The sequence below is a fragment of the Symphalangus syndactylus genome, chromosome 4, assembly GCF_028878055.3.
Source record: "Symphalangus syndactylus isolate Jambi chromosome 4, NHGRI_mSymSyn1-v2.1_pri, whole genome shotgun sequence".
Lineage (NCBI taxonomy): Eukaryota > Metazoa > Chordata > Mammalia > Primates > Hylobatidae > Symphalangus > Symphalangus syndactylus.
In genome coordinates, this window is record NC_072426.2 from 114,206,103 (window position 1) to 114,232,782 (window position 26,680).

Consider the following 26,680-nt stretch of genomic DNA (forward strand, 5'->3'; position numbering starts at 1 on the left):
CTCTCAGTAAACACTCAATTAATATTACATATTATTAGGATCACTAATTATTATGTGGAGTCTCACTGCCCAAATCCAGAAATTGTCTCCTGACTGCCCATTAAAGAAGGAAAAAGGGCTGGGTGAGGTGGCTCACACATGTAATCCCAGCTACTTGGTAAGCTGAAGTGGTAGGACTACTTGAGGCCAGGAGTTCGAGACCAGCGTGGCCAACATAGTGAAAACCTGTCTCTATAAAAATAAAATAAAGGTTTCTGGAACCACCAAAATGCTTGATTCACAAAAGGGTAAATGGTTTCCAAGCTGTTGCATGTCTTATAGAATGAACACCTGGTCTAAAATCCTACACAATGGCACCATAGTTTTAAAACACACACACACACACACACACACACACACACACACCAAACATTTGCAGGGTACTTCAGTGCACTCACTACAAATCTGATCGTCACAAAAACTCCTTAGGAGCAGATACAATTTTTCTTACTTTATAGCTCTATGAAAAAACATGCTGGTGGAATTCGGTCTCAAAGCCAAATTTTCTTATTCTAAAACCTCTCTTCTTTCCACCATACCATAAAAGAAAATGTGCCTTAACTGGTATATTGGTGTTCCATCTGAGCGATGTACACATTGCATAAAGGTATCTGGATGAGAGGGATGGGTGGTGTTGAAATCTAGCCCCAGCCCTGCCTGAAAGCCTGTGCCTTTCTGGTGACATAGCTCAGAAAGGATATCTTTTAAAAATAAATAAATAAATAAATAAAAATAAAGGATAAATGCCCACATAGGCCCTACTCAGGTAACAGCTCAAACGTCAGGCTCTTAACCATAAGTCTATGCTCTCTAGTCTGCTGTCCCTAGAAGTAGTACCAGTTGAAAATGCAAATTCAAAGGAGTATTGATAAACATATGAATAACATATAATATGCAGTGGTTTTAATTTATTAAATGGGAATGAGACTTAGAAGTATGGGAGATATTATACCTTAATCTTCTCCAGTTGACCTCCAAGATATCAAGTCTCCATGGACAGTTGCTTGTCTTTGTCAGAGACCTGTCACAGGTCTTGTTTAGAAAGAAAACCAAACACTAATGGATATCTTTGTGCAGCTGCAAAATATTTAAATCTGCAAATACATTCTGCCTTAATAGCCAGATACTATTGTAAGATGTCTCAAATATACTTACAAGAAGACTTTTGGGAAATTAGAACACCTTTCCCATTTAGGACATTGTTACTGTTTACTCGCCCATGTTCTCCAAGTCCTAAATAAAACACCACTCAGTTCTTTCTTCCTCTCATTAAGTACTTATTTAATTAACTGAAATGAAATCTGGTGTTGCTAGGGTAACATCAGCCACACCATTACAAGTTAAAACCAGTTTCAACATAAAACTCAAGTCTTCCACAGCTGTCTGTACCAAGGAACACAACACCCCACCAAGCCCTAAAATGCCTTCACTGTTAACAGGAAACCAGGGGTTTTTTGGTGGAAAGGGTGATTATTTGAATCAGTAACACTTTGGGGCAAATTCCAAGGATGCTTAATGAATATCAGGAAATGAAAATTCCTATTGATACAATCCAACAGATAGCATATATATGTAAATTATAATGATATACATCACGGTGACACTGTACAATACAATCGCCACTACAAAAATAGCTTCTGACTACTGATTTCAGTTACAGCATGAACTCTCCAATTTCCCCAGTCCTCATCACTCCAGACCGTCTCCTTGATGTTAGAGCTGAGTGTCAGTTTCCATTTATCACCTTGTACTCTTAAAATTAAAACTACAAGCATTGTTCATAGAAATGTACCTCTATAACCATAAGCTGTATCTCCATCCATGGTGGAAAAACAAAAAATAAAGAGAACTACATATTTTAAAATATTTAGGAAAAGGTATCTATCTACACAATAAAGAATATTCCTAATTGTTTAAAGTTTTGAAAATTTGACCTTTACAATACAGACAATATGCCTCTTTCCTTACTCCCCTTTGAAAATAATTATGTGATTTTTTTTTAAATGCCAAGAGTGATTAAATGTCCAGATACCAATCCCTCCTTTGTTCAGCTGATGTCAGGACCAGACTTGCCCAGGAAAAGAAAAAGTCTTTCAAGAGAAATCTGGGAGACGTTTTCTATACCCTTCAGGTTTTTCTGGGACAAAAATTTGATTCTCCTTAATGCCTAGACCTCCATTTTCCCTATTAATTTCAACAAACACTCCTACAACTTTAAACTAAACATTATATTCTTATTATGTGTGTTTATACACTCATTTCCATGAAGTCATAATCTTATTGACTATACCTGGGCAGCCTGGACAAATGGCCTCCAGATATCTGTTAAGTAGGTTTTCTGCCTATTTCTACTTTGAGTGTCCTTGAATGAAATCTTCACAGGGTATACGGAATCTAAAGGTTCATGAAAACTCAAGGTACATGGAACTGCCTATGCTTTCTGTTTAACTCTATATGTGATATAAAAATAATGCACTACACCATTTCCAAAGAAATAAGCAATAGTCATTCCGTTTAACCTAGATTCAAAAAAACAAAAGGGCTGACAACTTACCATTCCAAATAGTTATTGTAAACAACATTTTTCTTTTGTTTTCCTCTTCTTCCTTTCCTCCCTCCTTCTCTCCTTCGCTCTTCCTCCCTCTTCCTTTCTTCCTTCCTTCTTTCTAATGAACCTCTGCTCCATGTGGACAAGGCTGTTTTATGTATACTATCCTTACATGGTAAATGCTGTCACCAAGCTAATGGCCACTTTGTAGATTTTTGATACTGCCATTGCCACTGATCCTGATTTTGTTGAGTAGATGGAGGATATTTTTGTTTTGGGGATTTTTCTGGTTTTTTTGAGACACAGTCTCACTCTGTCGCCTAGGCTGGAGTGCAGTAGCACTTCACTGCAACTTCTGCCTCCCAGGACTCAAGCAATCCTCCCATCTCAGTCTCCCGAGTAGCTGGAACCACTGGCACGTGCCACCATACTCAGCTAATTTTTCATATTTGTTGTAGAGATGGGGTTTCGCCATGTATCCCAGGCTGGTCTTGAACTCCTGGGCTCAAGCTATTCACCCACCCTGGCCTCCCAAAGTGCTGAGATTATAGGCACGAGCCACCACATCCAGCCAGATGGTGGATACTTTGATAAAACTACATTGAAGAACACAGAATCCTAATACCATATTAGGCCACACATAACGCAGGCCAGGTGTGGTGGCTCATTCCTGTAATCCCAGCACTTTGGAAGGCTGAGATTGGAAGATTGTTTGAGGCCAGCAGTTCAAGATCAGTCTGGGCAACATAGTGAGACCTCCATCTCTACAAAAAAAAAGTTTTTAATTATCAGGATGTGGTGGGGTGTACTGTAGTCCCAGCTACTCTGGAGGCTGAGGTGGGAGGAACGTTTGAGCCAAGGAATTTGAGGCTTCAATGAGCTATGATCAAGCCAAATGCACTCCAGCCTAGGTGACAGAGCAAGACCCTGTCTCTAAAATAAAAATAATAAATACAAATTTGAAAAACCTAATTAATGTTTTTTGCTTTCAGTATCTCATTTGACCCTCACAATAAACATGTGAGGTGGTAAGAGGAATCATTCCCATTTTCAGATAAAAAGCAGTCTCAAAGAAGTTAAGAACTACAGTCACATATTTAGCAGACACCACTACTGGGTTTCCTCACATTCCAGAAAGGCCTTTAAGATAGCAAACTCCAAAAATGTTTAAACTCTTTCATTGCACATATAATTTACAATGAAAGATTAAATATAGAATTTCCCTTTATCAAACTCTTTCAACCTGCCTAAATGATTTCAAACAGAAAGAGATACTCTTTGACATTTATATTCTGTTTGAAGGACATTCCTAAGGCCCTTTGAAAGATGATTAACCCTAAAGAAACTGCCTACATTTACTAAGCTTTTTGAAAATACTATCGCCCATTCTGCACAACCATTATGGGCTCTCTAAGACAAAGATCTGGCTGGAGAATAAGAGTGAAAAAAAAAAAAAGGTATTTATCTAAGGACTTTATAAAATCTTGTGTTCATCTAAACTTTAATGAAATGGGTTATAGGCACATCAGAAATAAAAATCTGCAAGTGACTTTTATAAGCACATATATCAGCTGGGCATGGTAGCTTATGCCTGTAATTCCAATACTTTGGGACATCGAGGCAGGAGGATCACTTGAGCACAAGAGTTGGAGACTAGCCTGGGCAACATAGTGAGACCCATCTCTACTAAAAATCACAAAAAATTAGCCGGGCATCATGTATGTGTCTGTAGTCCCAGCTACCTGTGGACTGAGGCAGGAGAATTACTTGAGCCCAGGAGTTCAAGGCTGCAGTGAGCTTTAATTGCACCACTGCACTCCAGCCCAGATGACAGAGCAAAACCCTGTCTTAAATAAGTAAATAAAAATAAAAGTGCACATGTCAAAGTTTAGTACAGTTATTGCACAGTGAATAGCAAGACCTACTGTGGTGTACAATAATATCCAATTGTGCACAGTCCCTGTGACAAACTGAAATGACAGCAACAAGAGATAAGAGCTGTCTTTTGCTAGACAACCAGAGTGTTTACTGGCACTATGAAAGGAGGGATGGATCACAACTCATTATACATATTTCTATCAAGGATACAACCTAAGCTACTTGTGTTGTAAAAAAGTTACTGAGTGCTTTTCTGGGCAAACACACTCTGAAACTGGAATGATACTGAAAATATTAGCAGGCTTCTGAAAAATAATGACCCACAAATTAATGAATCATTTACAAAAAGAAAGCTACATGATACCTCCCTAGAATATACCATGAAGCTGAGGTTGTCAGGAAGGAAAATTGGGTTTTATTAGGGAGAGAGTGAGGGGGAAGGAGACAGTGGGCTCAGAGGAACAGGTGAGAGCAGATAAACAGATTAAAGTCAAAGGGCATCTGGACACGTTGGCTCACATCTGTAATCCTAGCACTTTGGGAGGCCAAGGTGGGCGGATCACTTGAGGTCAGGAGTTTGAGACCAGCCTGGCCAACACGGTGAAACCCCATCTCTACTAAAAATACAAAAATTAGCTGGGCATGGTGGTACGTGCCTGTAATCTTAGCTACTTGGGAGTTTGAGACGGGAGAATTGCTTGAACCTGGGAGGCAGAGGTGCAGTGAGCCAAGATCATGCCGCTGTACTCCACCCTGGGTGACGGAGTGAGACCGTATTTCAAAAAATAAATAAATAAATAAAATAAAGTCAAAGGGCAAATGGCACCCTCTTCCTAAAGATCAGTGGTTACACTCAAGCAGAGCCATATTTGAGAAACTAGAGGTGACCCCACTGCAAAACAGAGACCAGGAAGAAAGAGGGGTTTGCAGTTCTTATGATGAATATTAGCCTCCTGACAGTTAAGTAGAGCAGAGTATGATCTGTAGGGTTAGCCATGCTATTCAATCAGAACTGTACAATGATTAGGCTGAGAGCTGAATTGTAGAGTGCAAAAAGGAAATGCCAACACACTGTGCTGTATCTGGACCCCACTCTTCTCTCCATTCCCCTGCGGGGAAGCAGAATTAGCAAGAGGCAACCAGTGGAGTCACTTGTCAGAACTGCATGCTCTTTATCAGCGGTCTCCAATCTTTTTGGCACCAGGGAGCAGTTTCGTGGAAGGCAATTTTTCCATGGCCAAGGGTATGGGGGCAGCAGGGGTGGGGATGGTTTTGGGATGAACCTGTTCCACCTCTGATCATCAGGCATTAGATTCTCATAAGGAGCCCACAATCTAGATCCCTTGCATGCGCAGTGCACAGTAGGGTTGGCACTATTAGAATCTAATGCTGCTGCTGATCTGTCAGGAGGCAGAGCTCAGGAAGTAATGTTCACCTTCCTGAGTACTGGACTGCGGCTTGGGGTTTGGGGACCCCTACTCTACATTACAGAGAATCCTAGTGAGGGGCCCCTGAACGGAAGATCTGCAGGAAGAGGGACAGCCAGGGCAACATCAGTTCCCAGATTAAGAAAAGACCCTCCATTTTCTTATTCCATGCCCTGTTGCCTCTCTCCCTCCGTTCTCTATTTCTGTCTATTTCTGCCTGAATCGCTCCCTCTCCCCGCACCCTCCCTTCTCTCTCTCTCCCACATACACACACACACACACACACACACACACTCACACTCACATCCGTAGGGTCTTCCCCACAATAAGAAACTAAGAGCTGTGGTTGAAGGGCTCCACATCTGGGTACCAGGATAAGAGTAAGAGAGAAGCACTAACATGTTTATCATTTTGTAGTCACAGACAGTGATACATTCCTATTGTTTAAACAATATATAGTGAACTGAACATTTTCAACTGGTTGAAAGGCTAAAAGAATTTCATGGAAATGATGTAAGATGTCTTACAATTTATAGTAATCCTGCTGCAAGCACAATACTAAATCCCTGAAAATCGCTTTGGTGGAAAATTTGGAGTTGAGGAATGTCAGACATTAGGATATCAGCTCTTAATTCTTTGATTCACAATCTAATTTAAGAAGCTGATAAAAAGTGGAGCCTCAGTTTCAGAAAAATACACCTTCACAGTTAATTCCACCATCTTGTATATAATTTCACATTATTCAAGGACCTCCCGAAATTGCTACCAGTTTCAAGTACTGCTAAAAGAAAAAATAGATTTGGGAGCCAAGGTTGTAATGATCCTATAAAAACTTTAATAATAGTTTTATGTCCACAAGGAAAAATAAACAGATATTAAACAAAGAAAATCTTTATGACATTTAACACAAATTACATTAATGAAAATCAATATGGTAAGTCAAACTTGCATTTCTGCTCTCTTGTTCTCTAGAAACTATGAACGGAAAATCTTGGGACCTCAAACTCACTATGCCTAAAGGGAGAAGTTAGGCTTGGGAACTGAATCATGCAAAAACTGCCTTCCTTTTGTTCCCAAACAGATAGCTGTAGTTTCACATGCTTACTTTATCTTATGTAAAAATGTGGATTTGCTGAGCATGAGATGAATGCATAATTGACCCCCCTTTTCTTTTCACATGTAAAATGTAGATTCATTGAGGACTAATCAGAGCCTCCTAAGAATGTAACCACTTGCCTCATTGCCTACCTCTCTCTCCCTTTTTACTCCCTTTTTCCTCCCCTCCTTCTTGCTCTTTCCCCTTTAAATATTGAAATTCCCAAAACCGTCTTTGGAAAAAGCACAGGACACAGATCCTACTGTGACTTGTGTTTCCTTTTCCCTGGTACATCCTCAACCTTGGCAAAATAAACCTTTAAATTGAGATCTGTTTTAGACACTTTTTGGTTTACAAAACTTTTTGAGAGTGACCACCCTCACAACAAGCATGAATATTTGTCTCTTTTGTTGAACATTCATACAAACAAGTCTTTCCCTTGTCTAGTCTTCCAGTCAAATGTCCAATGCCCTCTTAATTTTATATCGTGGAATGGCTCTATATTGTGGTCCCAAAGACAGCTGGACTTAGAAGCCTTAAAATGGGGAAAGATTGGAAAACTTTTTTGAGAAAATCCACATAGTTTTCACACTTCCCCCTGGCATACAGTTATATAACTATAATCCATGACAACCAATAGCCAATGACATCAAAACACGGGAGAAGGGAGAAGGTACAGCCTCACTCTACTAGCTCCCTCATTTCCACACTCGACTAATTTTTTTTTTTTTTTGAGACGGAGTTTCGCTCTTGTTGCCCAGGCTGGAGTGCAATGGTGCCATCTCGGCTTACCACAACCTCCGCCTTCTGGGTTCAAGTGATTCTCCTGCCTCAGCCTCCCAAGTTGCTGGGATTACAGGCGTGTGCCACCATGCCCAGCTAACTTTGTATTATTAGTAGAGACGGGGTATCTCCATGTTGGTCAGGCTGGTCTCAAACTCCCGACCTCAGGTGATCTGCCCACCTCCCAAAGTGCTGGGGTCACAGGCTGAGCCACCTGGCTCAAAACTGAATTTTTAAGACTGGAACCCACTTTGCCCCAGTTTCCTTTAGCTTCCTAAAGGATGCATTGTAAGATCATCTTCCTCCCTCCTTTTGTAAAAATAATCTCCCATTTTAATCCTTTTCTCTTTCTAAACTCAGTCAAAAATGAGTACAAATCCAAGCTCTGCCTATGCTACCAGGGTTTCCTCAGGTAAATACTTTTCTGAGAACTCAGCTTCCTCATATATAAAGGGGAATAATATCTAACCTACAAGGTTGTTATGATAATTAAATTAGAGACTGAAAAAGTTCTCAGCAGGATGCCTGGATCACAGATTTTTGGCAAATTTTAGCTCCTCTGTCTATATATTGTCTATGCTAATTATAAAATGAATTTTTAAAAATTCATTTGTACATACTACCAAAATGTAGAATTTTCCCTATTAAGAGGCATTAAAGCTGGGCACAGCGGTACATGCCTATAGTCCCAGCTACTAGGGAAGCTGAGGAAGGGAGGATCACTTGAGGCCAGGAGTTCAAGATCAGCCTAGGCAATAATAAGACCTATCATATTAAAAAAAAATTTTTTTTTGACAGAAGCATTAAAAGTAATCTAGAAGAAACAGAATTAGATAAACAAGAGTTCCCTTTTGTTTGTTCAGTGTAAACAGAGATCAAATCCTTAATGTTCTGCTTGATCTTCACTCTAGCAAGTATCTGCCCAGCAAGCCTTAGAATAATGGAGCTGAAAAGGTAGGAGTGGAGGTACAGTCATGGGTGTGCATTTCTGACATCATCTCATGGATCTTCATCTAGTTTTGTGCTCCTTGGACCCAGATATAAAGTAAAAGAGTTGATTTTAGGCCCCTGATTAATATCTCTAGACCCCGGAACTTCGGTCCAGAGACTGAGTCATACAACAGGCCTCTTCCAAATGGGTAGCTGTTCCTAACACTACGTATCAGCCAGGTTCCCATGGAAAGGTAAAAGGCCTCAGGCATCTGCTGAAGGACTGCCCTAAAAGATCTTTAATAAGTAAATTCTTTTCTGGACTTCCATAAACAGGGACAGACAATTTTAACTTGAGGTCAACAATCTAAGTCTAGCTCCTAAAACTAAAGTGTTTTCCACACCAATAATATCCAATCACAATCTTATCTTCCTGGGTGCAGGAGAAAGACAAGGTTCATTTCCTCCACCTACCCAGAGAGGGTCTACATAATGAACTCCCCCTTTACTCGCTTTTTCTCTTCAAACATTCACCTTATCTTACGTAAAATGTAGGTTCACTGGGCACTAACTAAAGTGTCCCAGGAATGTAACTATTGCCTTACATCATACCTTACCCTCTTCCTACATGCCTTCCCCTGCTTTAAGGAAATGTATAAATATTAAACCTCTGGAAAACCTCTTTGGAAAAACAGCCACAGATGTGTCTGTGCTAGTGTTTTTCCCAGACATGCCCTAAAGCTGGCTTAATAAATATAGAGGAGTGAGACTTATACTTCAATCACTCATTTTGGTTGTCAATTTCATCCAAATGAAAGTTCCTAACTTAGATCTCCAGTGGAGAGTTAGAGGAAAATCTTAATGGATTTCCTGAGTGGATCTCACAGCTAAACCTAGCAATCCAATGTTCCCTGAAAGAATATGTAGGCCGGGCGCGGTGGCTCACGCCTGTAATCACAGCACTTTGGGAGGCCGAGACGGGCGGATCACGAGGTCAGGAGATCGAGACCATCCTGGCTAACACGGTGAAACCCCGTCTCTACTAAAAATACAAAAAATTAGCCGGGCGCGGTGGCAGGCACCTGTAGTCCCAGCTACTCGGGAGGCTGAGGCAGGAGAATGGCGTGAACCCGGGAGGCGGAGCTTGCAGTGAGCCAAGGTCGCGCCACTGCACTCCAGCCTGGGCGACAGAGCGAGACTCCGTCTCAAAAAAAAAAAAAAAAAAGAATATGTAAACAACCTATAAACCAAAAATAAAATTCTAAGCCCTGCAAGCAACTGAATGGACCTCTCCTCTCAGCCAAGGGACTTCAAAAGTAAACTGAAAAACTAGTTCAGGCCATGGTGGGAAGAATGGGGGGGTGGGGTGGTGGGGGCTGTCAGACATACCTCATAATCTCCTCCCTTTGGAATTCCAGAAAAACTGACCAGCATTAACATTAAAACAGAGATCTTAAGACTTACAAAACAGATTCTTTGTAGCAAGAAGATACCAAACTCCAACGTGACTCTAGTATAGCATTACATGAGAAATAGCAGGCCCTAAAGAAAGAAATTGAAGTATTTTACCCCAAAATATATTTCTTTAACATATTTAAAGTGGCCCTGCAAAGCTATCTCTTGTGGGAGAAATCTACATTTTGTAGAGAATCCCTTTCCCTTTCCAAGTCTTCTCCGGATCCAGGAGAGATTTAATTAAGAATCTAGCACCTTTTAAGATCTGATCAGAGACATTTATCAGGCCAGGTGTGGTGCCTCACACCTGTAATCCCAGCAATTTGGGAGGCTGAGACAGGCTGATTGCTTGAGCTCAGGAATTCAAGACCAGACTGGGCAACGTGGTGAAACCCCGTCTGTACAAAAAAATATAAAAATTAGCTGGGTGTAGTGGCATATGCCTATAGTCCCAGCTACTTGAGAGGCTGAAGTGGGAGTATGGCTTGAGTCCAGGAGGCAGAGGTTGCAGCGAGCAGAGATCACGCCACTGCACTCTAGCCTAGGCGACAGAGCCAGACCCTGTCCAGATAAAAAAACAAAAACAAACAAAAAAACCAGACATTTACCATCTTTTTCTCTAAAGCCTACTATCTGGAGGCTTCATCTACATAATAAAAATCTTGATCTCCACAACCCCTTATCTTAACCCAGAAACTCCTTTCTATTGATTCCAAGTCTTTAGACAATAACTTAACTCTTCCAATCAATTGTCAATCAGAAAATCTTTGAATCCACATATGACCTGGAAGCCCCCTCCCTTTTGAGTTGTCCTACCTTTCCAGACCAAACCAATGTACACCTTACATGCCTTGGTTCATGTCTGCCTGTAACTTGTGCCCCTAAAATGTACAAAATCAAGCTATAACCCAATGACCCCAGGCACATGTTCTCAGGACCTCCAGAGGCTGTGTCATGGGTCACGGTCTTCACATTTGGCTCAATAAATCTCCTTAAATATTTTACAGAGTTTGGATTTTTTCATCAACAAAGCTAACAGCAAAACTGTGACATGCCATTTGAAATCAACTAGAAGCCAGTGGCAATCGCAGAACACCTTAAAAATGACTCTCCGGGCGCAGTGGCTCACACCTGTAATCCCAGCACTTTGGGAGGCTGAGGCAGGTGGATTATGAGGTCAGGAGTTTGAGATCAGCCTGGCCAATACGGTGAAACCCCGTCTCTACTAAAAATACAAAAATTAGCCAAGCGTGGTGGTGGGCACCTGCAGTCTCAGCTACTCAGGAGGCTGAGGCAGGCTAATCGCTTGAACCTGGGAGGCGGAGGTTGCAGTGAGCCGAGATTGCACCACTGCACTCCAGCCTGGGCAACAGAGTGAGACTCCGTCTCAAAAAAAAAAAAAAAAAAAAAAAAAAAAAAAAAAAGACTGACTCATCCACTGGGCTTTTTAGAATGCACATCTGACAAGAAAAGAAAACAAAGAAGAGCAGAAGGTGGGTTATTGACTTCTTCACAGTTCTCTAGTTTCACTAGTAGAGGATGTTTTCAAATTACAAATTCCTCATAACTATACATACACACACTCCCCACAAACCCCCAAAGAGAAAAGGTGACCCCTCCATCTGTCTCTCCCACTCCATTCCTCTCCCTGGTGATTCCAGTTTGCCATTCTCAGAGAGGATTATTTGTGCAAGAAGGAGACAGAAGAGAAAAGAGAGAAGAAAGAAGGTGCAGGGGCAGGGGAGAGAGGAGCAGGAGGAGGAGGAGAAAGAGAAAGAAAGAAACTACCTTTTACTGGTAGAGCTTTCAAAATGTACATACAGTATCAGGAAGGGAGGAAAAGGAAGGGAAGGAAGGGGAGAGAAAGGAAGGGATGGAGGGAGGGAGGAAGGAAGAAACGAAGGAGGAAAGGACAGATGGAAGGAGTTATGTAGAAACAATTTAAGGTTGCTGATCAAAAATTATCTTCTCCAAAAAGCCTGAGTATTTGACTCAATGTTGTCAAGCTGCCTAAATATCAGACAGCCATTTGCTTTAACAGCATCCTTCAGAAAATGTAATGTCTCTGTAAACTGCAGAACTCTTCCATTACTCACACATTGCTGTGAATTAGAGCCAGTTGCCTCCTAATACCTACATGAGATCATCACCAAGGGAGGACAATAATGGGACAATCATCTATGAATGGTTCTTTATGTTTCTTGTATTTTACATAACTTACCTCAGGTTCTTCATAACGGGTGCTAAAAGGTTATTAAGCCACATTTTAAATAAGGGAATTAAGCTCAGAAAGGAAGAGAAATTTTGCAAATCACATGTCCAACAGGTGGAGCTGTGATTTGAATCCAGTTGTCTGCTTACTAAGTGAAGGACTAAAGAGTAGAAGTCAGTGAGAGAGGTAGAGAACACAAAGATGCTATGCAAAGAGCCACCCTCAGGGCTTTTGTCTGTGGCATTCCCTGCACACTGCTGTGCCATGAAGCAGGCATGGGCTCCCACCTCCAAGACTCAGAACTCAAGGTGGTACCTACCACAGCTATTGGCATTATAAGCTGCCTTGGTCCAAATAATTACAAATCCTGTTCTGTGCATAACTACAAAACAGGCTTTTGTGGTCAGGCCTGGGAACCATATCACAATTCACAATCTGACTCTTCATAAAGTGGGTCCCCTCTGTGCATGAGGATGGCAAAGCAGAAAGGATATGCAGTGTCCCTAGAGCAGCAAGTCTGCCTCAACCTTTCAAATTTCTCAAATTTCTAGAAGGAAGCTTGGAGTAAATTTTTTCTTGCCTAGTTTCTGTGGCCAGTTTACAAACACCCAGAAGTTGTTAAATGTCATGTCAAATCCTGCACAAATTATATGCATTCATTCCCACGGTTTCTTCGTAGAATAAGGCAGTCTCAAGACAAATTGGTATGGACAATAGAATTCTGTGAACAAAATTATCTTAAAGTTGATAATAATAATGGGATGGAGGTGTGGGGATTCATGGAACAAGCAAGCAAAATCTGCTTTTGTCTAGTCATACTTCCTGTCAGCAGCATTTTCCTATTAATAATATGTAAGTATTATGAGCCAACTCCACACACAGCTATAGACTACTGCCCACCCCAACACATAGAAGTCACCAATATAAACCAAAAATAAAATTCTGACCCCCCAACTGACTGAAAGGACCCTTTCTCTCAGCCAAGGGAATTTCAAAGAAACCAAAAAACTAGTTCAGGCCATGATGGGAAGGTAGGTTTTCAGACATGCTTCATTATACCCTTCTCCCGTTCAAATTCAGGCACAACTGACCAGCATTAACATTAAAACAGAGATCAGGTCTTTTTTCTAATCCTAAAGAGATCAGCTAGATGTCCAGCACCTTTTAAAGGTCTGAGTAGAAAACACTTGCCATCTATTGCCACTAACGGCATCCACCTGTGAGACCTCATCTACGTAAGAGCCTTGGGGCCCTGGCTGTGGCTCACACCTGTAATCCCAGCAATTTAGGAGACCAAGGTGGGTGGATCACCTGAGGTCAGGAGTTTGAGACCAGCTTGACTAACATCGTGAAACTCCGTCTCTACTAAAAATACAAAATTAGCTGAGTGTGGTGGCACACACCTGTAGTCCCAGCTACTTCGGAGGCTGAGACAGGAGAATCGCTTGAACCTGGGAGATAGAGATTGCAGTAAGCTGAAATCTCGCCACTGCACTCCAGCCTGGGTGGCAGAACAAGAGTGTTTAAAAAAAAAAAAAAAAAAAGAATCTCGGTCTTCATAACCCCTTATCTTTACTCAGTCACTCCTTTCTATTCACAGCTCCTATCTTAACCCAGTCACTCTTTTCTATTGATTCCAGGTCTATAGATAATAACTCTTTAAACCAATTGCCCATCAGAAAATCTTTGAATCCACCTGTTACCTGGAAGCCCCCACCTCTTCGACTAGTCCTGTCTGCCCAGACAAAACCAACGTACACCTTACATATACTGATGTCTTATGTCCATCCCCCTAAAAAGTATAAATCCAAGCTATAACCCAGCCACCTTGGACACATGTTCTCAAGACCTCTTTAGAATGTGCCTTGGACCATAGTCACTCATATTTGGCTCAGAATAAACTTCTTTAAATATTTTACAGAGTTTGATTCTTTTCATTGACACCAGTTATAACATTAGGTTCCATTAGGAGCTAACATAAATTTTAACTGCTTTTATATTACAGTTGACCTTTAAACAACATGGGTTTGAACTGCCTGGATCTACTCACACAGGGATTTTCTTCAGCCTCTGCCACCTAAGACAGCAATACCAACCTCTCCAACTCCTCTTCCTCAGCCTACTCAACCTTGTGAAGACGATGAGGAAAAAAACCTTTATGATGAACCGCTTCCATTTAATGAATAGTAAATACACTTTCTTAGGATTTTCTTAATACTTGCTTTTCTAGTTTACTTTATAATAAGAAATGCAGTATATAATACATATAACAAAAAATATGTGTAATCAACTGTTAATGTTATCAGTAAGACTTCCGGTCAACAGTAGGTTATTAGTAGTTAAGTTTTGGGGGAGTCAAAAATTATACACAGATTTTTGACCGCATGGGGGATTGGCATCCCTAACCCCTGAGTTGTTCGAGAGTCAACTGTATAAATAAATACACAAACACTACTAGTTCCAACTTTACTAATACAGTACTTACAAGCTGGCAAGATGAAAGCATTTATCCTAAAAACATACACCTCCTAACCAGTCAGAGCTTCATGAATATCATTGTGTTATTTCTCATACATCTCTGGGAATTATTTGGTTGTTTGATTATAAAATGGAAAGTCTCCCTAGTTGTGGAGGTCTCCACTGAATGCACTATGTCAAATTCCTGGACAGTCCAATGCTCTAACTCAGATGGAACAATTTGATATGGACTTAATTAGTCTGCACTCTTATCATCTCCATACCTATGTTCTTAAATCTCCCGAATTTGTTCACCCAGGTTTCATCTCAAGGTTAATAATGTGACCCAACAAAAACTGGCTTTTTCTTTCTTTTACATCTTTGTAAAGTTCAGCGCCCTAAACATAGTTGATACACAAACACATTTCTGAGAGAACAGCTTACTGAAGAAATCACACATTTGATTTTGTATAACGAGAAACTGTCTCCATCTCTTGAGATATTTTAACTTGAAGCCCCTATGTTCTAATTCACCTGAGATCCATCACACTCCTAAAATTGCATGCAATTTTTTGGAGTGCTTTCATTTTTCTCAAGGTAGAGTCCATAGCTTTTATTAGATTTTCAAATGGGGGGTGGTTATAAGAGGAAAATAAGATTAATATACACCATTATAATTAATCTATTAGTCCATTTTCACGCTACTGATAAAGACATATCTGAGAGGGGGCAATTTACAAAAGACCGAGGTTTAATTGACTCACAGTTCCACATGGCTGGAGAGGCCTCATAATCATGGTGGAAGATGAAGGAAGAGCAAAGGGACGTCTCATATGGCGTCCAGCAAAGAGAGAAATAAGAGCCAAGTGAAAGGGGTTTCCCCATATAAAGCCATCAGATCTCATGAGACTTATTCACTACCACGAGAACAGTATGGGGGAAACCGCCCCCATGATTCAATTATTTCCATTGCGTCCCTCCCACTCAAGTGAAAATCATGGGAGCTACAATTCAAGATGAGATTTGAGTGGGGACACAGCCAAAGCATATCAGTCTTGTAAAGAATACTAAATAGGCCAGGCACAGTGGCTCATGCCTATAATCCTAGCACTTTGGGAGGCAGAGGCAGGAGGACTGCCTAAGCTCAGGATTTTGAGATCAGCCTGGGCAATATAGTGAGACCTCATCTCTATTAAATAAAAATAAATAAATAAATAAATAAATAAATAAATAAATAAATGCATACAAAGAAGAATACTAAATAGGCTGGATGTGGTGGCTCATGCCTGTAATCTCAGCACTTTGGGAGGCCTAAATGGGCATATCATCTGAGGTCAGAAGTTTGAGACGGGCCTGGCCAACGTGGTGAAATCCCTCCTCTACTAAAAAAATACGAACAAAATTAGCTGGGCATGGTGGCATGCACCTGTAGTCCTAGCTACTTGGGAGGCTAAGGTAGGAGAATCACTTGAACTCAGAAGGTGGACGTTGCAGTGAGCCAAGAGTGTGCCACTGCACTCCAGCCTGGATGACAGAGAGAGACTTTGTGTCAAAAAAAAAAAAAGAATAATAAATACAAAATCAAATAGGCTCGCACTTACTAGGTGCGGGACCTAGGGTAAATCACTCAATCTCTTTAAGGCCTTAGTTTCCTTTTCTACATACTGAGGATAATAATAGCATCTACCTTATAATATCAGATGAGATAATCCATACCAATATCAACTAATCAGGACAACTATACAAACTGGACAAAATATATTTTAAAATATCAAAAAATTAAAAAGCGACAAGTTACCATACCTGAAGAAAAGACAGGCTCCAAGGGGGAGAGCTCTATATTTTAGAGTAATGATTATTTTGGGAGGCATGTGCCCCTTCCATAAGGGGCTGCTGAGTAAGCTGAGAGTCTGGATGTGCTTTTAACAGAATCCTGGACTGGGGGGACCAGGATAGGAGTTAGTACCACCAAAGAGGTAGGGCAGCTAATGATGCCACCCTTTCCTCTTTGGGTTGGGACGATGGAGGGCTATGACATAATATAACTGTAAATCCTAAGTAGGCAAATACAATCAAGTTAGAGCTCAGCTTGAAAATATATCAGTACCAAAAATTAGTGATTTTAGTTTGCAACTGGCAGAAAAAATTTTTCTCATAGAAAATAACATCTTCTCCTTCAGATTAGTTTCACAAACTAGAAGTACAAGGTCCAGTTCATAATCAAAAGTAGCCAGACATAAAAAATGACATCAGAGCATGAATGAAAACTAGGAGAAAAAATAGACAACAGAACAGGCTTAAAAGAGCTCGAGATATTTAAGTTAATTGAGGCCTTACAAGAACCATACATGCTCAAAAGAGACAGAAAATAAGATTGAGGATTGTAACAACTGAAAATTAGACAATGAACCAAACAGGAATTTTTGATTTAAAAAAAAATTAAAAGTGGTTGGGCTGAACAGATTAAATATAGTTAAGGAGATAGTTATTAACTTGGAACAGAGATCAGAAAAAAGTAGCCAAAATGAAGTAAAACTTAAAAGGTAACAGACATAGAAGATACGATGAGATGTCTAACATACATGTAATTGGAGTGCCAGAAAGAGAGATGAGGGGATGAAGGAAAGGCCATATTTGGAGACAGTGGATGAGAAGTTTACAAAACCAAGGAAAGACATATTAAAGAACACCTACTACTCCTAAGCAGGATTTTTAAACATCACAAATTATCTAGATCATATTAAAACTGCAGAAGACCAAAGTCAAAGAGAAAACCCTAAAAGCGGTTAGAGAAAAAAGACATATTACTCACAAAAGAACAACAATTCAGAGTGATAGTTTACCTCAAAAGAAACGATGTCTCAACCATGCTTAAAACATATTAAGTGCCAACCATTCAAAACAAACATATCCTTCAAGAAAGAAAGCATAATGAAGACATTTGGAGACAAACAAAAACTGAGAAAAGCTGTCACAAGCAGGTCCTCGCTAAAGGAAAGAGTAAATGATGTTTTTTCTGGCAGTGAAAAACGGATTCCAGAAAAATGGTCAGAGAGGGAAGAAGAAAGTAAAACAAAAATGGTAAACATGTAGAGATCCAACTGAATACAGACTTTAAAAATAGTAATAACTGCATGTCCTTGGGTTGAAAATATGTTAAGAATTAAAATATACTATTACAACACAAATGGTATGTAAATTGGGGGTGGGGAGTTAAAGTAGTCCATGGACTTTGCAATATATAGAAAAGATTTAACGTGTCAATTTAAAAAATAAAAAATAATGGCCAGGTGCAGTGACTGACGCCTCTAATCTCAGCAATTTGGGAGGCTGAGGTGGGAGACTCACTTGAAGCCAGGAGTTTGAGACCAGCCTGGGCAACACAGTGAGACCCTGGCTTTCCTTTAAAAAAATAAAAGGTAAAAAAAAAAAGTACTGGTTAACAATATAATTTGATGAGTCAAAATGCATACGTAATGTCCAGAATAACCACTAAAAGAATAATAAAATGAATATAAAACTTCTAGCTAATAAAGTCTAAAAAAGTGTAACTTAAAAAGAATTATTCTCATATGCCACCAAAAAGCAAAGAAGGCAAAATAAAAAGAACACAAGGTAGCTAGAAAAAGTATAAAGCACTTAATAAAAGAGCAGATTTAAATCCAAGTCACATGGACATTAACTAAATAATACAATTAAGAGTCAAAAATTTTCAAAATTGAGTAAGAAAAAAGTCAATTGCCCGGGTATGGGGACTTACACTTGTAGTTCCAGCACTTTGAGAGGCCAAGGTAGGGGAATTGGTTTAGGTCAGGAGTTTGAGACCAGCCTGGCCAATATAGTAAGACCCTGTCTCTATGTATAAAAAACAATTAAATTAAACATTATAAAAAGGAAATAAATCAACTATCTGCTATTTATAAAAGACATCTAAAACATAAGGATACAGAAGAGTTGAAAGTAAAAGTATGAAAAAGAGATACCATAAAAATACTAACCAAATAAATCTATTCTAACCATAAGAATGAGACAAAAGCAATTCTGGAAATATATGTGAATATTTCATAATGATAAAATGCTCAATTCACCAGGAATATATTACAATTATAATGCTATATTATTAGGATTGTTTTATAAATGCAAGTTCAGGTAAACACTTGAAAATCAGTTACTGTAAGTTACCACACTAACAGGATAAAAGAAAAATCACTATTACATTGATAAAAATGGAAAAGCATTTCTTAAAAATTCAGCATCCAAATATAATCAAAAACTCTTGGCAAACTAGGAATATGAACTCCTCAAAATAAAATAAAATGAAAACAGGCAAGGAGAACAAAAATTAAAAAAAAAGAAAGAAAAAATTTTACAAAAATCACCATACTTAACAATGAACAAATGTTGAAAGTCTTTAAGACCTGGGAAGGGATAAGAGAATGTACAATTGCCACATCAATTCATAATTGTATATGAGGTCCTAGCCTGTCAAGAAAGGCAAAGACAATTTTTAAAAGCATAAGAATTAAAAAAGAAATAAACTGTCAATATTAGCAGATGATATGGTTGTGTATGCAGGAAATAAAAAGAAGAATTTACAGATAAATTACTACAATTCATTTCTTAAGTTAGCTACATTCTGGATACAGGTGAATATATAAAACAACTGTATTTCTACATCCCAGTAAAAAAGAAACAGAAAATGAAATTTTAAAAAGACATAATATACAAGAGTAAAAAAATATGACATACCTAGGAATAAATATAATAAATGAAGCTTAAAACCTCTACACAGAAAACTATAAAACATAGAGAACAAATTTTAAAGATCTAAATAAATAAAGGAATATACCATGTTCATGGACCAGAAGACTTGATACTATAAAGGTAAAAATTTTGCCCAAATTTATTTACAGACACAATGTAATGTCAATCAAAATCTCAATAGTTTTAACATCTTTGTTGCTGCTGTTGTTTTGTTTTGGTGAGACTTTGCAAGCTGATTCTAAAATACAGATGGGTCCAACTTACAATGGTTTGACTTACAATTTTTTTTTTTTACTTCATAATGATGCGGAAGCTATACAAATTCGGTTTGCTCCTTGACTTACAATAAGGTCACATCTGGATAAACTCACTGTAAATTGAGGATATTTTAAGTTAAAAAATGCATCAATATTTTCAACTTACTGAAACATAACTCCACTGTAAGTAGAGGAGCATCTGTATTGTGCTCAAAGAATAGTCAAGAAACCTGTAGAGAACAAAGAACAAGATAATAGAACTTGATCTACTGCATATAAACTCTTATGATAAAAGCACAGTACACAATTACCTATGTAACAAATCTGTGCATGTAACCCCTGAATCTAAAAGAAAATTAAAATAAAATAAAACTACAGTGTGGTGTTGGTGCAAGAATATACTAATACACAAAAGAAATAGACTAGAAAACCCAAAACAGACCCACACACATATGGGCACTTGATTTATGACAAACATAGCTCTACAGAACAGTGAAGACGGAATAGCCTTCCCAATAAATCATGCTGGGGAAAATGAATGTCCACAAAAAATTTAAAATACAATACCTAACCCCTACTTCACACAATATGCAAAAATTAATTCCCAGTGATCTGTACATGTTAAGGTGGGCGTTAAAACTGTTACATTTCTAGAATACAGAAGAATGTCTTTATAACCACAGAGCAGGAAAAGACTTATTGAACAGAACACAATAAAATATTAACCATAAAGGAAATGATATTTAAAAGGAAATGGTATCTAAAAAGGACTTAAGGAATTTTAAAAATTAAGAATCTCTGTTCATCCTTTACAGAGTAAATAGGTAAGGAACAAATGAAGATTTTGCCACCCGTGTGTAACAGTAGGCTTATACCCAGAACATATTTTTTAGATTTCTACAAGTAAGTAAGAAAAAAGACAATCCAGTCGAAAAATGGACAAGAGACTTGAACAATCGTATCTCAAAATATTCCAAATGGCTAATAAACATATGGAAAAATGCTCAACTTCATCAGTCAGGAAAAAGCAAATTAACCCTGCAATGTGATATTACTCCAAAACCCCAACAATGGCTAAAATTACAAAGACTGACAGTGTTGACAAGGATACATGACGGAACAAGGGAAACTTCCATATGCTGCTGGTGGGAGTATATTGGTACAACTACTTTGGAAAACTGGTATCATCTACTGAAATTGATAACACATTATGAGCTAGCAATTCCTCTCCTGTTTATAGAGCAAATAGAAACGTATGCCCACAGGCACCAAGAAACATGCCCCAAAATGACCACAGCCACATTATCCATAATGCCCCCAAATGGACCATCCAATGGGCCACCAACAATACAGTTGATAAAGAGATGAATAAATTGTGGTATACTCATAATTTTCTACACAGAACAGAAAAATGAATGAATTACAATCACCAGCAACAAAATGAATATCACATACACAAGGCTGAGAAAAGAATCCAGACACAAATGAATATATACTCTATAATTCCATTTCATTTCTTGCTTAAAAAAAAAAAAGCAAAACCAAAATATAGTGTTTAGGGATATGTTCTTTGGAAAAACTATAAAGAAAATCAAGGAGGTGTTTACAAAAAAACATGAGGATAGTCTTTATCTTTGGGGGAGGTGACAATGATTGGCTGAGAATCACAAGGGGGCTTTTGGCACATTAGCAGTGTTCTGTATTTTTTATCCTGGTGTTCTATTTTTTTATCCTGGTGTTGGTTGCCAAGTGTTCACTTTGTAGTAGATCACTGCACTTTGCATCTGATTTCTGTAATTTTATGTATATGCATGAAATCTCAGTCAAAGGGGGTTAAATAAATAAATCAAATGCATCCACAATGGAAGACTTCATTGCACGAATGCCTATACATGTTGCTTGGAATCAGGAACCTAGAATATCTTAATTTTTTAAAAATGTTAAATGTCCTCAACTTTGACCCATTGTTTTTTATAGCTTTCTGTGCTAATCTTTCCAAGCTCCCTGATGACCACACTTTGAGAGCACTCCTGGCCAGTTCACACTGAGCAAGTTTCCCTACTCATCTGTCATCTATTTGCTGGATGTATGTACACCGATCCAGATAATGTATATTATGTAAAGGTCTTGAGATCTTCCAGAAAATCTCCAACAGCTGATACCTAACACTTACTCTTCCCTCCTCTCCTCACAGGCAGATCTTTTTCTTTCTTCAGTTCTAAGCTCAAAGGTCACTTCCTCAAGGAATCTCTCCTTTGCCTCCACCTCCAAGACCCCATCACTTAACTGGGACTAACAAACAGCATGTTCCTCTTCTTAAGATATTTGTTCTGATCATTCTCAGTTTGCCCCCATCCATCCCTGGGAGGCTGATCCCAAGAAACTACATCACCAGGACTCTTTCCAGCTAGATTCTTTTTTTTTTTTTTTCCTTTTCTAGAGATAAGGTCTCACCATGTTGCCCAGTCTGGATTTGAATGCCTGGGCTCAAACAATCCTCCAGCCTCAGCCTCCCTGGCAGCTGGGACTACAGGCATATGCCACCATGCCCAGTTCCTTAGCTGGCTTCTATTGGGTTCCAGGGATGGGAGGCAGTGGCAGAAGCTGGGAGGGTGGGAGAAGAGAGAAGTCAGGGCATGTACTCCCCACTCCCTTGCTGCTATAGTCTTGTGATTTTACAAGTGGCTGCTTCTCTCCAGGCTCAAGCTCCTCTTCCCTGGCTCCAGCTCTCACAGACTCCTGAAAGTCCTGCCTCTGGTTTGCCTTACACCAGTTCAAATAACCATGCCTCTATTTTTCAAAGCTGTCTTTTCACTCCTCTGTCTTCACTTGGATTCTGTTATCTGCTGGGACTCTGTAGAGTCGCAATTTTACTTTAATTTATGTGATTATTTCATCAATACCTGTCTTCTACTAGGCTTGAGCTTCACAACATTAACACTTCTAGAAGTTGCCAACAAATATTTGTTAAATGATTTAGTGAGTTAGTGAATGAATGAACTTACATTAGAATCGGAATATACTACACATTGTATAACATTTCTAAAATGTTCCTGCTACATTTGACATGGCACCAATGTATTAGACCAAACATTTTACCTCTGTTGCTTGAAAATAGCCTTTGTTGTCATGAATATTTTTACTCATGTAAATGATTTCAATTATTCCATTAATAAGTGCAATCACTGTGATTTCTCAATTTACAAGATGTAATTTTACCTAAGTGAAATAAGTCATTGATGACAAGATGAGATTTCAAGTGGACCGTAGTCAGTTATAGCTCTAAGAACCAGTAGGAACACAATACAAATGTTAAGCAGAAAAAGAAGGCTCTGAATCCATGAATTTTTCACATCCTATTACAAATGACACAGGTAAATGAATACTTAATGCTTACAAGGTGTAGGAGGGTTAACTGCAGAAGGAAATGTTCTCTTTTTACTACAATAAATTATCTACTCTATGTTGTTGTCCTAGGCTTAAAGGACGATGTGGGCCGGGCGAGCTTGCTCACGCCTCTAATCCCAGCACTTTGGGAGGCCAAGGTGGGCGGATTATTTGAGATCAGGAGTTCAAGACCAGCCTGGCCAACATGGTGAAATCCCGTCTATTAAAAATACAAAAAAACTTCGCCGGGTGGGTTGGTGCATGCCTGTAGTCCCAGCTACTCTGGAGGCTGAGGCAGGAGAATCGCTTGAACCCGTGAGAAGGAGGTTGCAGTGAGCCGAGGTTGCGCCACTGCACTCCAGCCTGGGCGACAGAGCAAGACTCCGTCTCAAAAAAAACAAAAAAACAAAAAAAAAAGGGACAATGTGGGCTGATTCCAATATTAGATATGTAAATTACATATTAACATTTAGAGTTAGATAACTTCTACAAAATGAACTGGAAAATCCTGGTATCAGATCACTAGTCAGTATTTCCAGAATGGGGTCTGGAGCTCTGCAGATTTATCTTTTCTGGTAGAATCAAGATTCTTCAAACATACCAGTATACATTGTACCACATGACACTTGAATTTTAATCTTGAGAAAATTAGTTTATAAATATAATCATAAGTAAATACATATATCAAGAATCTTTATTTCATAGCACAGCATTTGAAAGCAACAATTTACCTATTGTGCAAACTCCAGGTGATATATGAGGTTGATATAAGCTCAACTCTGAGGAGGGTCAAAGTTCATCTCTTTTTTGCAGTCTCCTCCCTAGTGAAACCTCTACTATTTCTTTGCCTAACTTTTTCACTGTAAAAAGTATTCCAGTTCTGTTCATTCTAAATAACACAGAGAGGGAGAAGGTCCAATTTCTCTAGTATGGTATGAGCTCGAGATTATTTCTAATATGGCACTACTTTGGATATGGGTCTGACTGATCTTATTATCCTGAATGATATGACATGGCTTCAGCAACAATTACAATAATACCTTGAAGGGAAGGGGTTTAGGGAAGAAGTGATTGAGCAAAAATAGTTAAAATGCAGTTATACAGCCGATTATTTTTACAACTAGAACCAGAGAACTTGCTTTGCTTTATGTCTAATTAGGTGAAACAAAAAAATTCCTGTTTCCTTATTCATTCTCTTCCGTCATAACTCATATAGGAAATGACCACATGAGTTCCTTACTGATCGCTTCCCTGGAAACAAAAGAGCATTTTATACCTGATCCTGCTGTTGCCAGTAAAGAAAGTGCAGTAAAAATTAACCTTCTTCTATCCCTCTTCTCCATTTGGAAAACAATATTTTTAAGGGGGGGAGGGGAAGGGAATGCTGCATTCAATTTATCGGGGATAATACATTCCCTCCGCCCCAGACTCACTCTTTTCCATTCTCCTCAACATATCCACTTAAAGAGCGCTCAGTACGCTAAGGGCCCCAAAGCCTGACAGAGTCAAAAAAAGAAGCATCTCTGTCCAACCTGAACATCACGACTCTCGATGCCTCGCATACAACGAGGCAGGGCGGGTCGCCCAGCCCCAGGGGACCGGGCGGCGTCTCCGGAGCCTGCAGCCCAGGGCCGCGGGCGGCGCCGCGGCGCTCCCGGCTCCCCTCCTGCAGGGATCGGCCACGGTCCTTACCTGCTAGTCCGCCGCCGCCGCCTCCATCGCCGGCGTGGCCCTTCCTCCGCTGTAGGATGAAGTATGGGTTGGCCCTCTCGGTGATCCACAGCGCGTTGGCCAGCAACACCTCCTCCGGGTTCACCCACATGGTCCTGGCCGCCGCGGGCGGGCGCACAATGGGCCCGTGGGTCGGGTCCTGCACCCACCACCGCGACAGGCGCGCACTCCTGGGCACACGCGCGCCCGCCCGCCCGTCCGCTAGGTGCGGCGGCGGCGGCGGCGGCGGCAGGCGACTTCAGGGGGCGGCCCGCGGCGCCCGGGCCACAACAAAGCCCCAGCAGGCGGCCCGGGAGGACGGCGAGGACGCGGGCGCGGCAAGCAGCATCCTCCCCGCGGCGTCGCCGCCCCGCGAGAGCCCGCGGCCGCAGACGCCCGGGCCTGGCGCTCTGCAGCCCGGCTCCGGCCCACGGCGGCGGGAGGAGCGGGAGGAGGAGGAAGAGGAGGAGGAAGGGGGCGGGAGGAGGAGGAAGTGGTATAGCTCAGTCCTGGGATCCGGCTTGGCGGCAGGCAGGGCTGCGGGCCATCCGAGCGGATTCGGCCCCGCGGTCAGGGCCAAGCTGGGCTCCGGCGCTGCTGCTCCCGCGGCGCCGACCGGAGCTCCAGAGCCCCTCCCGTCTCTACCTTCTTGAGCTCCCGAAGTCGCCGCGCCTTAACGCGCCGTGTCGGGGCCGCAGGCGCCACTAGGGAAGCCCAGCTCCCCGCTGGAAGGACGCTCCGGACACTGCGAATGAATGACGACAACGCGGCTCACTTGGAGCGGGTCCGGGTTTGCGCGGACTCGGTACCACCGCGGGCTCTGCGCGCCAAGCTGAGCAGCTGTAGCTGGCTTCGGGGGAACCTTCGGGGGAAGCTCCTGGGGACCGTGTGCCAAGCACTGGGCCCGACGCCCATCCCAGCAGGGAGGACGCAGCCAGCCTGTGTGGGTGCGTGTGTGCTGTTTGTGTTTAAGGTTGACGCTCTATGGGATAGCGCCACCCCTTTTCCCAGGAAAAGTGTTTCAAGGTTCCAGACCTGGAGCTCGGTTAGAGACCCGGGTCGGAAGCCAACGCAGCCAATGGTCGTCAATGTTTTTGTTTCCTGCATCCCCAGGGCAAGTCATGCGCTAAACTTGTCACCGCTTGTGACCCCTCCCCCTCTCCATTCCATTGTAATTAAAGTGGCCCAGCTAAGTGCATTACATCACTTCTTTCCTTGACCTGTAGGGCGTGAGCAATATAGAAGTTGGAAGCGGCCCAAAAGCTTAGACCAACTAATTCACACCACAGCTGTTCCTATATCGCATTTGGGGCTTCGAAAACTGGGCATGGCAGAATTTTAAAATTTATCCACGCTTGGTAGATGGATTTTTTTTTTTAATCAGTGAAACCAGAAACACACAAACCAGGGCAGCTTTATCCCTAGACAGTTTCAGTTTCCCCAAATACTTTGAGCTTCCAGTGGTGATCACAGCCCATCTGCCTACATATCTGATGACCTTTTTTTTTTCATCCCGCCCAGGAGATCTGGAGGATAGTTCAGCTAAAAAAAAAAAAAAAAAAAAGGCTCCTCTTCCCAAATGATGGGAATTTAGCAGACTCTGCTTTGTTGTGGATGCTGGGCAATCCTAGGGACTTTTCCCTTTCCAAATGAGCAAAGATTCAAATGAGACTTTCTTGTGTGGGCTTCAAAATTGTGACTTTTGTAGCTCCGACTTGAATTGTTGAATTCCTTCAA

General features: G+C 40.7%; 1 protein-coding gene across 1 annotated transcript in view; it reads right to left on the minus strand.

Moving 5' to 3' along the window:
- TBC1D9 (TBC1 domain family member 9) overlaps nucleotides 1-26,403 on the minus strand; it is a 136,433-nt gene extending 110,030 nt beyond the window's left edge. Inside the window, exon 1 of the mRNA XM_055275976.2 lies at nucleotides 24,926-26,403. Within this exon, the coding sequence (XP_055131951.1) occupies nucleotides 24,926-25,055 (130 nt within the window). The 5' untranslated portion in view covers nucleotides 25,056-26,403. The remainder of the gene's footprint in view (nucleotides 1-24,925) is intronic.
- Nucleotides 26,404-26,680: the final 277 nt, after the last annotated feature.